This window comes from Gorilla gorilla, chromosome 9 (assembly GCF_029281585.2).
Source record: "Gorilla gorilla gorilla isolate KB3781 chromosome 9, NHGRI_mGorGor1-v2.1_pri, whole genome shotgun sequence".
NCBI lineage: Eukaryota > Metazoa > Chordata > Mammalia > Primates > Hominidae > Gorilla > Gorilla gorilla.
The window spans coordinates 5,828,640-5,844,934 of record NC_073233.2 but is presented as its reverse complement, the minus strand read 5'-3'; the positions used below and the strand labels follow the sequence as shown (position 1 = coordinate 5,844,934).

General features: G+C 46.1%; 1 protein-coding gene across 2 annotated transcripts; it reads right to left on the bottom strand.

Moving 5' to 3' along the window:
* Window positions 1–1,297: 1,297 nt before the first annotated feature.
* On the bottom strand, window positions 1,298–16,276 carry LOC129525416 (MORN repeat-containing protein 5-like). 2 transcript variants are annotated; one of them, XM_055355673.2, is made up of 5 exons: window positions 16,124–16,257; window positions 10,356–10,455; window positions 9,253–9,400; window positions 6,408–6,519; window positions 1,298–1,686 (listed from the first exon to the last, which is right to left on the bottom strand). In XM_055355673.2, exons 1-5 carry the CDS (start codon window positions 16,128–16,130, stop codon window positions 1,466–1,468), a joined length of 588 nt encoding a protein of 195 aa, XP_055211648.2. In that variant the 5' UTR covers window positions 16,131–16,257; the 3' UTR covers window positions 1,298–1,465. The 2 variants fall into 2 exon arrangements, with proteins under 2 accessions (XP_055211648.2, XP_055211649.2); XM_055355674.2 differs by lacking the exon at window positions 10,356–10,455 and having other exon boundaries at window positions 16,124–16,276.
* Between the last annotated feature and the right edge of the window lie 19 nt (window positions 16,277–16,295).

The window sequence follows — 16,295 nt, the reverse complement described above, 5'->3', positions numbered from 1 at the left end:
CAGGATTCCAGTCATAGGATCAACTGACAATTCTCCTTGCTCTTTTCTTTTTTTTTTTTTTTTTTGAGACAGAGTCTCGCTCTGTCGCCCAGGCTGGAGTGCAGTGGCGCGATCTCGGCTCACTGCAAGCTCCGCCTCCCGGGTTCACGCCATTCTCCTGTCTCAGCCTCCCCAGTAGGTGGGACTACAGGCGCCCGCTACCACACCTGGCTAATTTTTTGTATTTTTAGTAGAGACGGGGTTTCACCGTGTTAGCCAGGATGGTCTCGATCTCCTGACCTCATGATCCACCCGCCTCGGCCTCCCAAAGTGCTGGGATTACAGGTGTGAGCCACCGTGCCCGGCCTCTCCTTGCTCTTACTCTAGCCCCATGAGGCACCTTTCTGGTCATCACCGACTTACTGAGTAAATTTCCCTATAGGGAGAGGATGCTCTCATTCACCAGCACAGATGTTCTGGTCTACCTGGCAGTTTCTTTCTCATTATAGAGCAAGGTTTCTTGACCTAGGTCTTTAGAGGGACCATCCACCCCTTAAGACTATCTGCAAAATGTGTGTGTGTGTGTATGCATGTGCACGTGTGGGTGCACGCGTGTGTGTGTGTGCATGCATGGACATTTTTCCGGCAAGAGGGTCCATATCTTTTGATATTCCTAGTGGGAGTGTGACTTCAGAAAAGGATAAGTTTAGGAATCACTGCATTAAAGGAAAATGTTCTATTATTTGTGTATTGATCTCCTGTGAGTGTGGTCACTGTAAATGGGTTCTTCTTCGTCTGATCAGCCTTGTGTTGACTCACCAAACTGAGGTTCTGGATCCTCCAAGGTACCTACTCCCCTGGCTAAAGGATGAACCAACCTTCTTGGACCTCAAGGGATCACTCCCCTCTAGGCCATTGCCTGTGCCATTTCCTCTCACTGGGAAACCCTCTCCCCAGGCCTTGTGGTCAACTCCCAGTTATTCTTCAGGTCTCAGCTTAGAAGTCATTTCCTCCTTGAAACCTTCTCTGACTAACCGCTTCGGGATTTGATAGCCCTTATTTGTGCTCCCACAGCATCCGTCCCACCTCTCTGGGGCCCCTACTTTCCCTTCCCACAGGACCATGTTTTTCCCTTCATTGTGTCTGTTCCATGATACAATTAACTGTTTATAGTACTTCTCTGCCACTTTTAGAATGCAAGCTCCACAAGGAAGGGGGGCTGTGTCCAGCTTTGCTCTGCTTTTCCCCCAACACCAAGCACAGTGTCTAGCATATATTAAGTGCCCATTAAAATCGAAGGAATGCATACAAAAATAAGTACCTTAATCCTTTCAGTGCGACATTTATGTGCCGTCACAGCTAGACCACGAATGTCCTTTTACCTCACTCTAGGACTATGTACAGATTTGCCAGCCACGAGAAGTCCAAAAAATAAAACATCCAGGTAATCAACTTTCATCTTCTATCAGCAAAAGCTTCTTTCTCGTCAAGTGTGTGCATACATTTGTACATACAGATGCACATACTTATATGTGGGTGAAGAGAAAACGTGCTGCAGTGTCGGAAGAAACCTACCTGTGTTTCTTAGAAAGCGGTTCCTATAGCCCTTGACTACCCTCGTGACTGGGTTATAGAAGCCATCTCCACAATCGTAATAGCCCCTGGGGATTTTTCTAGGTGGGTCCATATTGGTGAGTTGAGCCATACCTTGAAAGAACATAATGGGCAATTAGTTCACCATCAAGGTCAAATCCAAACCCAGTGTTCCCATAAGGTCCACTTGTGGCTGGTGGCTCATGTGACTATCTGGCTCCCCTGTTGAACTAAATACCCCCTACTCAGGGCAAGAAGCAAACCCAGCAGAAACAGTGCCCCAAAGGAACTTTCTGAACATGGCTCTTGGGAACAGGGTCTTGGGAACGAGACCCTCTGTCTTCTTCTTCCTTTGACCCCATCCTCCTCCATTTCTTTGGATACCATGACAAAGGGCACAGGTTCTGAAGTTAGACAGACGCTGAGGGTAAGTCAGAGTTGGCAAATGGATAGGAGAGCATCAGATCCAGAAGAGGGGTGGCATTCAAAGCGTGGGCAGAGGCCAGAGGCATGGATCCTTAAGCCCCACTCTGGAAACCTTGTAGAGCAGAGCACGTATGAAGGAGAACAGCAGAAAAGAAATGGATCAGGTGGACAAGGGGCAGGTGGTGGAGAACTTTGACTCTTGCCAAAATTACCACGGTGGCTGCCACTCATTGAATGTTTATTATGTGCCAGGCATTGTGCTCCTCTTTTATTTAATCCTGAGAGCAACTCTGTGGCTCCATTTTACAGATAAGAAAACTGAGGCTCAGAGAAGTTAAAGTAACTTTCCCAAGGTTATCCAGCTAGGAGGCAGTCCAGCTCTGGAACCTGTATGTTCAGGTGCCAACATCAGGAGAGGAGACAGCCTAGGTGCAGCCACAGGACCAGGGACACTGAGATCTCTGGGAGAGAAAGAAGATTGAGTGCACCTTTTAGGTCATGCACGCTAGGTATGTGTATCTTGAAACGCCATGGCTCAAGTAAAGGGAGAGGTTGGAATAAATAACTTCTCAGGTTCCTTCTAACTATAGTTGCTATAGTTCCTTGTTCTCTAGACTGAGAGCTGGATGCCCACTGAGCACACAGCACCACGCCCACAACCCAGAGTCTTGCACACAGTAGGAACTCTTGTGTTGCTTAATGACATGCCTAACCGTAACCCTGACACTGACCCTGATCCTAAACCTAACCCCATATGTACTGGCTAATGACTACCGAGAACTTACTCCATGTCAAGCACTTTACAGCCATTCTCTCACCAAAGCCTCATGCCAATGCCCATCTCACAGATGCTCCAAGAGGTCACGGGGCACTTTTAACCCTCACCCTGCCTTGCAGGCAGGGCGAGTTGCCCTAACAATGCCAGCCCCGAGAGGCAAAGTGTGGAGTGACAAGGGAAGGAAGTAGCTACTTAGAATCAAGCTGCTCTTCTGAGGGTCACAGGAGAAGTAGGGGAGAGCCAGGCAGGTTCGAGGAGAGCCAGGCAGGTTCGGGAAAAGCCACCACGAGACTGGCAGAGGCTTAGCTTTAGCAAAACCAGCCATTGTGTGAGAGCTAAGGCTTAAGGCTGAGGGCTTTTTGCCTACAGCCTTAATTGGGGTGAAGAGCCCATGGCAAAGTCCAGGCCTCCCATCATAACTAATCCGGGAGGAGTGATTTGCAAGGTTCTCAAGCTGCAGCTAGACTGGCAGCTCTTTGAAGGGAGAGATGATGTCCTCTTAACTCTGGTCTCCCTGGGTCCAGCCAGTGTCTGACATACAGTAGGAGCTTAGGAAATATTTCTTAATGTCATTGCCTTAACTCCCCTAAGCACATACTTCACCCTGCACTGTGATGTCAATATCATTATCCCTGTTTGACAATAACTCTTTAACGAGTACCCACTGTATGCCAGACAATGTGCTAGGGCCCTGCCCTCATGTTGCTCACAGCTTGGGAAGACGAGATGAACACTCACGATCCAAGCCCTGGGAGGAGGTCATGGCTGCTGTGATATGCCACAGGGAGACCTTACCTAGTGTGGGAATTCAGGGAAGGGGCTCCCAGCTTCAGGACGTTGAGCTGAGACCTGAAGGACGGGAAGGAGTTATTTGGGTGAAGTAAGAGGGTTAAAGTATTCCAGGCAGAGAGAATGGCAGGAAAAAGTGTGGTCTCTTTGAGAAATAGAGAGAAAGCAAGCATGGCAAGAGGGGAGAGAGAAAAACCGAGAAGGGTGGGTAGCCTAGGATGAGGCTGGGACATGAGCAGGAGCCAGAGAATGTCACTGTTTCTGAGAATTTGAAACCTTATCTTGAGGGTATAGGGAGCACTCAAGGGGCGGGGCGGGAGGGAGGCAATCAGATTCACACTTTAAAAGATGTAAGCGGCCGGGCATGGTGGCTCACGCCTGTAATCCCAAGTTAAGGAGGGAAGGTTGCTTAAGGCCAGGAGTTCTAGATGAGCCTGGGCACCATGGCAAGACCCATCTCTACAAGAAACTTAAAAAAAAAAAAATTAACCAGGAATGGTGGCACATTCCTGTAGTTCCAGCTACTTAGGAGGCCAGATCACTTGGCAGGAGGATCGCTTGAGCCCAGGAGTTCAAAGTTACAGTGAGCTATGATCATACCACTGCACTCCAGCCTGGGCAACAGAGCAAGACTCTGTCTCAAAAAAAAAAAAAGATGGAAGTGACTGCAGAATGGAGAATGACCTCAAGGGGGCCAAGTGGGGATCTCTGGACTCAGGTCATCAAGGGGAAAGATGATGGAGGGCTGGAACAGGGCAGTGGCAAAGAGTATGAAGAGAATGCTGCCTGGCACATGGAAGTGCTCAATAAATATTTGTTGAATAAACAAATAAAGTCTATATTTCAGAGGTAAAATCCATAGGACCATTGCACTTAGGGGGCAGGGGAAGGGAGGATTAGGCTTACCTAGGTGGATGGGCATGACATTCAGTGAGGCAGCCATCACGGTGGGGGTGACAATGAATTCAGTGCAAACAAGTTGAGAACGACCAATACAGGTGTCAGGGAAGCTTGATGCAGGGATCTTAGGCTCAGGGATTCTGATTTCAGTTTAGAAGCCGATGGTAGTTGAAGGCTTAGAAGTGTATCAACTTGTTCAGGAAGAGCATATAGAATGAAAACAGAAAATGCCTAAGCCAGAGAGCCCCGGGAACCTCAACGTGAATAACTGGGGGTGGGGGGATGTTGAGGAGGCAGTGGCAAAGAAGCCTGGGGATAGGAGGAAAATAGCAGAGTAAGTGTCAGGAGGGCAAAGGGAGAGAAGGCGGCTCACCCGGTCAACTAACTGACCCAAGGTCATGAAGCTGGGAAGGGAAGGAGATGGGGGTTTGAGCTCAGGTCTGCCTGACTCCAGTGCCTGGGTGCTTCCTGGAGGCTTCTGCCCTGATGGAGGTTGACTTGTGCAGGCTCATCCAGCTATAGACAGAGAATGCTAGGACTCAAACCCACAATTTCTGGCTCCATGCTCTGTCAACCACAGCTCATGGTCTCTCACAAGCTAAGTTGGGATTGTTTTTATAGTATACAGAGTTGTTTCCCCATCTGTCATTTTGGATATATTATCTCTGCTGTGCCAAAAACTACACTCTTCTTTTTTTATTTTTTTATTATTTATTTATTTTTTATTATACTTTAAGTTCTGGGGTACATGTGCAGAATGTGCAGGTTTGTTACATAGGTATACACGTGCCATGGTGGTTTGCTGCACCCATCAACCTGTCATCTACATTAGGTATTTGTCCTAATGCTATCCCTCCCCTCCCTTCGTCTTGAGGCTCACCTGACCTGGAACACGTCTCAAAATTTTAAGGTGCCACTCTCTGAATCCAGACTTATAGTCCAAATGTAGCCCTCCGTGATGAAACACGGTTTTTGCAGGGAGGTAGCATGATACAGAGGACCTCAGAGAGGAAGACTGGGCTGCCAGTGTGAGCTCTGCCACAGGGAACCATGTCTGAACTCCACAGCCTCAACCTGGAGTGACATGGGACTAGGAAGGCTGACTGGGCAGGGTCATCTGGACATTAGGGAGACAGGGATTACAGAGAGCCTCCCCCAGCACCTGATACACAAAGCACATGCTCTGTCAGTACTGCTTTCGTCCTTAACTCTTTCTTTTTAAAATATTTACATAATTTTAGTGTTATAGTAGGTACCACGAATAAGAACAGCTGACATGTACCGTGCACCCACATGCATTCAAGGCATTGTTCTAAACACCTGACATGAATTATCTTATTTACAACAATCTTGGGAGGTAGATGATGCTGTTGACCCCATTTTGATTTTTTTTTTTTCTTCTGAGACCAGAGTGTCGCTCTGTTGCCCAGGCTGGAGTGCAGTGGCGTGATGTCAGCTCACTGCAAACTCCACCTAGTGAGTTCAAACGATTCTCATGCCTCAGCCTCCTGAGTAGCTGGGATTACAGGCATGCCACCATACCCGGCTAATTTTTGTATTTTTAGTAGAGACAGGTTTCACTATGTTGGCCAGGATGGTCTGGAAGTCCTGACCTCAAGTGATCCACCCGCCTTGGCCTCCCAAAGTGCTGGGATTACAGGCATGAGTCACCACGCCCAGCTGATTGACTCCATTTTGAAGGGGAGAAACTGAGGCACAGTGGGTAAAGTCCCTTGCCCATGGTCCTCTGGCTAGCACAGTGGAGCTGAGATATGAGGACTGGCCTTCCTGGCTCCAGGACCTGGCTCTTTTGTATTCTTCTACGCCTGCTCAGTTCCTCTTCCCCTTTAAGTTACTTCAGTAGGACACAGTCCACTTATCCGAAACTGTCTTAGTTTCCCTCTCAGTTTGGGTATGAAGGAAAGGGTGGGTGCCTGGGTACCTGCAGGCTTCAAGCCATTGAGGATCTCTGTGTAAAACCTCCGATCATAGCCGTCGCAGTAATGCCAGTTCTTCTCATCATAGTGCAGCCCATCTACGAAGGTATATGTGCCCTGGAAGACAAGGAGCACACATGTGCATCTGAGGAAGCTGAAGGCTTTTGGCCAAGAGGTTCAGATATCAAGGGAAGTGGGGGCCTTTCTGATGGCTGCAGTAAAGAAGTGGTAACTATCACAATTACTATGGTTGTGACGACAAGAGGGAATGGGTATAAGTGCCGAGCCCTGTCCCTGCCGCTCAAAGTGGGTGAACTCACTTTGGCAGATGAACTTGGGCAGATGACCCACTCTCTCTGGTCCTTCATTTCCTCATTTGTAAAATTAAGTTAATGATACTGTACATAAAATAGGGTTGATTGAAAATTCAATGAGATAGCACACGTGAAGCATTTAGCACAGTGCCTGGCTGTGATGGTTGATTTTGTGAGGCAACTTGACTGGGTTAAGTGAAAGGGATGCCCAGATAGCTGGTAAAACATTTCTGGGTGTGTTCATGAGGGCGTTTCTAGAAGGGATTCGCATTTTAATCGGTGGACTGAGCAAAGAAGTTCCACCCTCACCAAAGTGGGTGGGCACCATACAATCCGTTGAGGGCCTGGATAGAACAAAAAGGCAGAGGAAGCGCCAATCCCCTGTCTCTGCTTGTGCTGGGACATCCATCTTCCTTGCCCTTGGACATCAGCATTCCTGGTTCTCAGGCCTTTGAACTCTGACTGGGACTTACACCATTGATCCCCCTGGTTGAGGCCCTTGGGTTTGGACTGGAACTACACTAACAGCTTTCCTGGGCCTCCAGGTTGCAGAGGGAAGATTGGGAAGCTTCTTAGCCTCCATAATCTTGTGAGCCAATCCCTAATATAAATCTCTTTCCATACATCTCTGTATATCCTATTGGTTTTGTGTCTCTGAAGAACCCTGACTGACACACTGACACAAAGTAAGCCCTCAATAAATGTTATTATTCTTTTATTATTATTATAGCTGGAAAGGTCAGAGCCATCAGCCACGGCCCTTTGTCCAAACGCATACATTCTGCCTTTGCTGCCTTACTGCTAAAGGAAGCCTCAGGATGTAGAAATTGCATTGGCCTGGGCATCAGGAAACATGGGTGGAAATTCCAATGATACTATTAATTCACTGTGTGACCTCGGGAAAGTCACATCCCCTTCCTGGGGCTTAGACTCTCCAAGCTATAAAACAAGGAGCATTTCTTAACCTTTTTTAGGTCATGAGTCAGGCCCCAAGATGCTCTTAGTGAAACTGATGAAAGCTATAGATGCTTTTCCTGGAGAAAAACTTAGTCCCCTTTACACAGAAATTTCTGTATATAAATCAAGAGGTTTCAGTGACTCCCTGAATTCTATTCATGACTCACAAATACCAGGGGGTAAGAATCCTTGGATTAGGTAAGTTATAATGATAGTAGCAGTGATGGTGGTAATAAGAGCTAACACTTATTGAGTGCCTCTTGTGTGCAGGGAACTTAGCAAAGTGTTCACATATATATATTGAGGTGCCTTGTACTATTGTGGTAGGCTGAATAATGGTCCCCCAAAGATGTCCCTGTCTGCTGCAACCTGTGAGTATGCTACTTTACATGGCAAGAGGGATTTTGCAGATGCAATTAAATGAAGGATCCTGAAGTGGGAAGATTATTTGGATTATCTGGGTGTGCCAAATATGATTGCAAGGTTCCTATGAGAGGGAAATAGTAAGGTCAGGGTGAGAGAAGATGAGATGACGATGAAAGCAGAGGGATGAAGGGTGGCGTGATGATGAAAGCAGAGGTCGGAGTGATGCGTGGCCATGAGCCAAGGAATGCAGGCAGCCTCTAGAAGCTGGAAAAGGCAAGGAAACAGGTTTTCCCATAGAGCCTCTGGACGGAATGCAGGCTTGCTGACCTATTTCACACTTTTGAGCTCTAGAACTGTAAGATAATACATTTGTGCTGATTTCAGACTAAATCTGTGGTAACCTGTTATAGTACCAACACATAACTAATGCAACTAACTGTCCTGAGTTGATAGGTGAAGAACTCTCAGGGAGGTGAAGTCGTGGGCCTAAGGCCAGGCAGTAAGTGGTGTAACAGATGCAAACTCATCATGGCCTCTCCACAGATCCTTCCAGATCTAGAGGGAGAGGATTCTAGAGCCCTGGGAGATCCAGAAGCAGGGAGAAATTAGCCGGGCATGGTGGCACATACCTGTAATCCCAGCTACTCAGGAGGCCTAGGCAAGAGAATAGCTTGAACCCAGGAGGCAGAGGTTGTGGTGAGCTGAGATCACACCACTATGCTCCAGCCTGGGCGACAGAGACTCGTTTTCAAAAAAAAAAAAAAAGGTCAGGTGTGGTGGCTCGTACCTGTGCACCTGTAATCCCAGCACTTTGGGAGGCCAAGGCGGGTGGATCACAAGGTCAAGAGATTGAGACCATCCTGGCAAACATGGTGAAACCCAATCTCTACTAAAAATACAAAAATTAGCTGGGCATGGTGGCGCATGCCCGTAGTCCCAGCTACTCGGGAGGCTGAGGCAGGAGACTCGCTTGAACCCAGGAGGTGGAGGTTGCAGTGAGCCGAGATTGTGCCACTGCACTCCAGCCTGGTGACAGAGTGAGACTAAAAAAAAAAAAAAAAAAAAAAAAAAAGTTGGGGGAGTGGGGGAGAAGCAAAGAGCAGAGTGAATGGAACGAGGTGGGCACCAGACAGGGACGATGGGGCGCCAGAGGGTGAGGCTCTTCTTGCCCGAGGATCTCTCCTCCACAGCACCCGCCCCCCCAGCTGATCACCTTTATGGCCAATCCGTTTTCCCAAATGGCGTCGTATTGGCTTCCACTGGGGAGGTACAGGGTTCCTTCGCCGTGAAACATGCCATCCTTCATTTCCCCAACATATATTGTTTCGGTAGGGAGGATGTACTTGGCTTTGCCCTCCATCCTGTAAAGACACAGGGAAATCACTGAGCCCTGTGTGACAGCTGGAGGGTCAGAGCTGGCAGGCAACAGAGTGAGCAGGAACCCCGTTCTCAGCATTCTCATCCTTCTCATCCCAGCAGTACTCTGCTGAAAACAAAATTTTTGTTTTGTTTCCCTCAAAAGCTCAAAAACGAAAAGAGAGGAATAGAGTTTGCTCTGTTCATTCTCCCCTTCACCTAGAGGCTCACTCTAACCTTGGAGTTCACACTGCTCCCTGAAATAAACCCCCTTAGTAGGCCCAGAGAGTGTAGAGATGTGCCCAAAACCACACACAGTAAAAACTGTGGACACTAGAGCCCAGGTTTTCTGGCAGCTGGTTCTGTGATTTCTCTGTCCCCCATGACCAATCCATCCTTGCCTATTATGCCACAAGTGGAATATTAGGGAAAATATGAAATTTAGAGACAGGAGTAAGGGTTTGAAGCTTACCACCATTATATATATATATATATAAAATCGTGGATATTGATATTGTTTGGCTGTGTCCCCACCCAAATCTCATCTGGAATTGTAGCTCCCATAATCCCCACATGTCATGGGAGGGACTCAGTGGGAGGTAACTGAATCATGGGGGTGGGTTTTTCCCATGCTGTTCTCATGATAGTGAATAAGTCTCATGAGATCTGATGGTTTTATAAAGGGCAATTCCCCTGAACATGCTCTCTTGCCTGCTGCCATGTAAGATGTGCCTTTGCTCCCCCTTTGCCTCCACCATGATCGTGAGGCCTTCCCAGCCATGTGGAACTGTGAGTCCATTAAGCCTCTTTCCTTTATAGATTACCCAGTCTTTGGTTATGTCCTTACAGCAGCATGAGAACAGACTAATACAGATACTTTCCCAAACCTCTTTGCTTGTGCCTCCCTCCCTTCCTTCCCTTCCTTCTTTCCTTCCAAACAGATATTTACAGAGCACCTACATTTTGTCAGGGACTATGCTGATGGTCCAACTTGCTGAATACAACACAGATTCAACAGTGATCAAGGCAGATGCAGTCCCTGTCCTCGGGGGCTCACAGTCTAGTGGGCGACAAAATTGAGTAATTATACAATGTGTGATAAGTGCTATGCAGGAGGAAGACAGGCTCATACAGGAGAACAAGGCAGGGACACCAGCTTGACCAGTTGACTAGCTTCTTTGTTTTGTTTTTTGTTTTTTTCCCAAGACCAGATCTTGTTCTGTCTCCCAGGCTGGAGTACAGCGGTGTGATCATGGCTCAATGCAGCCTCAATCTCCTGAACTCAAGTGATCCTCCCACCTCAGCCTCCCAAGTAGTTGGAACCACAGGTGTGCCCCACCACGCCTGGCTTATTTAATTTTTTTTTTTTTTTTTGTAGAGATGGGGTTTCCCTATGTTGCCCAGGGTGATCTAGAACTCCTGGGCTCAAATGATCCTCCTGCCTCAGCCTCCCAAAATGTTGGGATTATAGGTGTAAGCCACTGCACCGGGCTGACCAGTTTCTTTATGGGTGAAATGGCTGCAATTAATACAGGTAACATATAACGATTTTCCTAGTAAAGGGCCTGACATATAGTGAGTGCTTAATAAATATGCTTTCATTCATTCCTTCTCCATTCCTCCTAACAAGCTGAAGGCTCCTCTCCTAACTCTGACCTTTTTAAGGCTTTTGCTAGTACCTCTGTCGGGATGCGTAACACTTTCTATCTTGTTTTGTAATTAGATATCTTATCTCCGGTATTTAAGAAAAGCTTCTTTAAAGGAAGACTTTGGTATCCTCAGCTCCTAGAACCACTAAGCAGGGGCTTCATAAACGTCTCCTGAGTAAAGAATGAAGGAAACAGAAAGAGTAGTCAGTGAACAGAGTGGATGACAAAGTTGTTGAGATAACTGAGTGAGACGATGGTTGTGAAACTATAGCAGAATGCCCGGCATAGAACAAGAAATTGAAAACTATTTCACTTTTATTCTAGTGCAAGACATGGGGGGAAGGGAGAATTCCTCTTCTCCTTCCCTCCTGTACTCTTTGCTTGAGCTCACATCTATCATTTCTAAGCACCATCTCCATATTCAAGTTCTACACCCTTCTCTGAGGTTAGACCCCACCCCTTTTCTTACCTCGAACTGGACATCACTGTTCAGACCTCTCACAGACATCCCCAACTCGCCTAAAACAGAATCATCTCCTCCTCCCCTAAGCAGCACCTCCTTAGAGTTCTCTATTTCCATGAATGGTATCAGAATCCTCTGGTTCAAGGCCAGGAGCTGGGCCCAGGGCTGGGGCTGTAAGCCATCTCTGGACGGGACTGGAGCCAATCAGCTGCCAACTCCTGGCAGTAAAATCTCCAAACCTCTCCTACATTTTTCTCTTTCCTGCGGCTTCACTGCTTCTGCCTTGGCCCAGGGTTCTGCTGCCTCCTACTGGGACAACTGCAGTGAGCTCTGAGCTGATCTCCCCATCTTCACTTTTCCTGCTTCCCTCCTCTCTGTCCCTCCTTCTCTCCTTCTCCTCCCTTCTTCTTTTTCTCCTTCACTCTCTCTCTCTTTCCCTTCCTTTCTCCCTCCTTCTCTTCCATTTTAAAAAATTCATTCAAGGCGAAAAGCCTGCCTTCTAAATTCAAAGTAAGTTAAAAAGAAGAAAAAAACCACTTTATAGTGAAGGCTTCAATCCATAATAAGGATATGATTTCCAGATCTCAAATACCTATCAATTAGCTGGGCATGGTGGCGCATATCTGTGGTCCCAGCTACTGGGGAGGCTGAGGTGGGAGGATCGCTTGAGTCTGGTGGGGTGGACATTGCTGTGAGCCAAGACTGCACCACTGCACTCCAGCCAGAGCCCTCCAGAGTGAGACCCTGTCTCAAACAAACCCCTCAAAACCTATGATTCATTCATTCATTCATTCAGCCAACATTTACTGAGTCTCTACCACACATATGCATTATGAGGAGAGTTACAGAGATGAAATAAGTTTTATTTCCTGATGCTTGGCCCTACCAGGATCTATCAGTGGTTCCTCCACCACCAGAATTGTGCACGGTATTGAAATTTCTTTGCCAGAGCACAGACCGCCTGTCCAGCTTCCCTTTGCATAACTCCTCTGGGCACAACCCACTCTCCTGCCAAACTGAACTGCCAGCTCTACTCCATACGTGCCCTCTGGGCTATTGCTCATGCTGTTCCCTCTGCCTAGAAACTTCTAGAAAAAGAATTCTTCACCTTGCATCTCCAACCACCTAAATCCTACCCAACCTTCAAGGCCTATTTCAAATACTATCTCTTCCACGAAGCCTTTAAGGACGGCTCCGACTGTATGTGGCCTCTGAAGGGCCCCAGCAGCAGGGCTCTATTGTAGGAAGCACGTGGGCTTTACAGTCTGATCGACCTGGGTTTTAATACCTGCTCTGCCAAATGCTAACTGGGTGACTTTGGGCAAGTTTACTCCGAGCCTTACTTTTCCCATCTGTAAAACAGGATAACGATATCTATCTCAAAGAGTCCCTGTGAAGAGAAGATGCAGGCAAAGCCACCCAGAGCACAGTAGTTACTACATAAATGCTATGGGCGTCCCTTCCTCCCCTGTGTCTGTAGGTCTCTTCTGGCACTTACCTTGTGGTGCTTTGGAGTGGAGTTATCTAGAACTCCATTGTGCGACTACTCCAAAGAAACCATAATATTGAGGTCAGACAGATACTACATTAACCTTTTTTTTTTTTTTAATATTCACACGTGGTACAGGGAAATCATGTCTCTTTAAAGGTTTTTTTTAAAGTAGATTTATTGAAGTGTAATTGACATACAATAGGCCACGTGTTTAAAGTGTACAATTTGACATGTTTTGACATCACCTGGGAAAACATTATTACAATCAAGACAAAATATCTACTCCCCACAAAAGTTTCTGCATGCCTTTCTGTAATACTTCCTCCTTGCCCCTGACCACAATCCTCATCTCTAGGTGACTACTGATCTACTTTCTGTCACCATAGATTTGCATTTTCTAGAATTTTACATAAATGGAATCATACAGTATCTACTCTTTTTGTCTGGCCTCTTTCACTTAACATAATTTTTTGAGATTCATTCATGTTGTTCTGTGTACCAATAGTTCACTCCTTTTTATTGCTGAGTAGTATTCCAATGAATGGATATACCACAATTAGTTTCTTCATTCCCCTGTTGATGACATTTGGGTTTGTTTCTAGTTTTGGTTATTATAAATAAGGCTGCTATGAGTACTTGTATACATGTCTTTGTGTAGATATACACTTTCGTTTCTGGGGTAAATACCTATAAGTGGAATGGCTGTTTAACTTTTCAAGAAACTGCCAAACTTTTCCAAAGCAGTTGTACCATTTGATGTTCCTATCAGCCATGGAGAGTCTACATAAACTTTTTAAACCAAACGTTAAATATCAACTTCCTACTGTATAGAGAGGTTACTCTATTCATTTAAACTCCAAGAGGAAAATATCCCCTCCCTAAATTAAAAAAAATCGATTGAGTATCTACCATTTGTAAATAACACCCATATATGATCATTACATATTCCTTGAAACACTGCTGCTGAATGTGCATTGCTTTCCCATTTTACAGATGAGGAAACTGAGATATGGATGGTTGATTAAGTGTACAACAAGCAAATGGCAGACTTGAGCCCAGACCTGTCTCATGCTCTCATTACATGCTGAAATTTGAGATGCCCCAAATAGAATTCTAGTTAACTGTTGTTAAAAACACAAAATCAATACAGAATAACACATGTCCAACTTATGAAAAGAAGTATAACAAGTGAAAAACTGCTGACTTCTTGCTAGTTATGGGAAATTGGGAAGCCCTGTTCAGGTCTGGGAATCCCTATTGTGGTTACAGAGGTACCAGACAACCTCAAGCAAAGCCCAAATTCCTAGGGCCAAAGCATGGAAATGGCTGATTTGGCACAAAAACCCAATGAAAATACACAGAAGGCCAAAGGCAAATGGTTGAAAGCCTTCCCTCTTTTACCTTGTCTGTGTGTTTCTCTCTCACCCATATACAGCCCGTCAAAAATTAATGTAGTTTCTCAACTTTTTGTGCCTGAAATGCCCAATACCCCATCTCTATCTGCCAAAATTCTACCACCTTCACTGTAGCAGGGCCTTGTGAAAAGTAAGAATGTGGTTTGGACAGAGGATTGGGTTCAAATCCTGACTCTGTTACTTCCTAGCTGTGTATCCATAATGGTGGGCCAGTCATTTTGCTTCTCTTAACTTCTGTTCCTTTATTTGCAAGGTTAGCCTGAACTATCTCACTGAGTAGTGAGAGAGAGTACACACCAAGCACCTCTGCCACTTACCTGCTGAGTAGGATAAGTGTCTCAAGCCCTGTAAGGGTCACCTTTGTTACCTGGAAAGATAATAACATCTTCCTTGCAAAATTGATGTAATGATTAGAGAGATAGCATCCCATAGCATTCCTACCACCCTCTCTAGGAATCTATCTCCTATCCCTGTCCAGACCACAGATCCCTCTTTCCTATTAACTCAAAATGCCCTGGAATTCCACCAACTTGTGAATACAGAGCCCCAAGGTGGGAGTGCTTCACAGTCCCGACAACTAGCACTGGTTCAGCAAACCACTTCATATCGTCCAGCCTTGGTTTCCTCAGCTATAAAAACAGAGATTCCACTTTCTTCATCCAGGGTGGTTGGCAAAAAAGAGTGGCCACCTCTGTGTTTCCTCTGCTTCTCTCTACTACAGCTCTTATCACACTGAATCGCAGTTATCTGTTATGTCTACTAGTCGCATCATGTTTGAATGAACTTTCTGAAGACAGGGATTGTGCCCAGAGTCAATTCCAGGGCCTGGTACTCGGTAGCCACTCAACATTGTTGAATTGCTGGGCACGGTGGCTCATGCAAGAGGATCACTTGAGCCCAGGAGTATGAGACCAGCTTGGACAACATAGCAAGACGCCGTGTCTACAAAAGGCGTTGAAAAATTTGCTGGGGGTAGTGGTGCACACCGGTAGTCTCAGCTACTTGGGAGGCTGAGGCGGCAAGATTGTTTGAGCGTAGGGGGTCGAGGCTGCAGTAAGCAGTGAACAGGCCACTGCACTCCAGCCAGGGCAACAGAGCGAGATCTTGTCTGAAAATAAAACAAAAACGAGAGAGAGAGAAAGAAAGAGAGGAAGGTAGGAAGGAAGGAAGGAAGAAAGGAAGGAAGGAGGAAAAGAAAAGAAAAAAAAACTATTGAATTGTTTTTTACTACTAGTCCACTACAGTGATTTTTGTATAAAATCCTCTATAATAATCCCTAGATCGTGAACTCCTCCTGGAAGGAAGCGACCGTGTAGATTCAGATTAGCCAGTCTCTCTTCCCTAATCTTCGTGTTTGTTTTTATAGCATTTACCATTATCTGTAATTATTTTATTACTTATTTGTTTATTGGCAATACATCTCCAACTGGATTATAAACTCCCTAAGAGCAAGGATCTTGACATTTTAAATATTCCTATGTTTAAAACTGGCAGATAGCACACACACACAGTCAATGCACACACACATATAAGTATATATGGAATGAATGCATCTCAGCTTTGCTGCTTGTTAGATACGGTCCTTGAAAAAATCACTCGGGCAAGTTTGTGAAAGTGCCTGGCACAAGGTGTTTCGCAGAAGCAAAAAGCCGTCTTTTTCCAGTCACAGCTATTCAAGGTATAGTAAGTGAATCAAATGAGCCCCTTACCTCCCATCTACATATTCCCCGATATATTTGCTCCCTGTGTACTCCATGGCGCCTGTTTTTAGCTTCCAGCTGTTAGGATCCGGAGTCTCAGTGGATACGGCATCACTATGACAACCTGGAGGGGTGGGCGGAGCCGAGTCGAAGCCCCACCCCGCTGGAGGCCGAAGAGTTC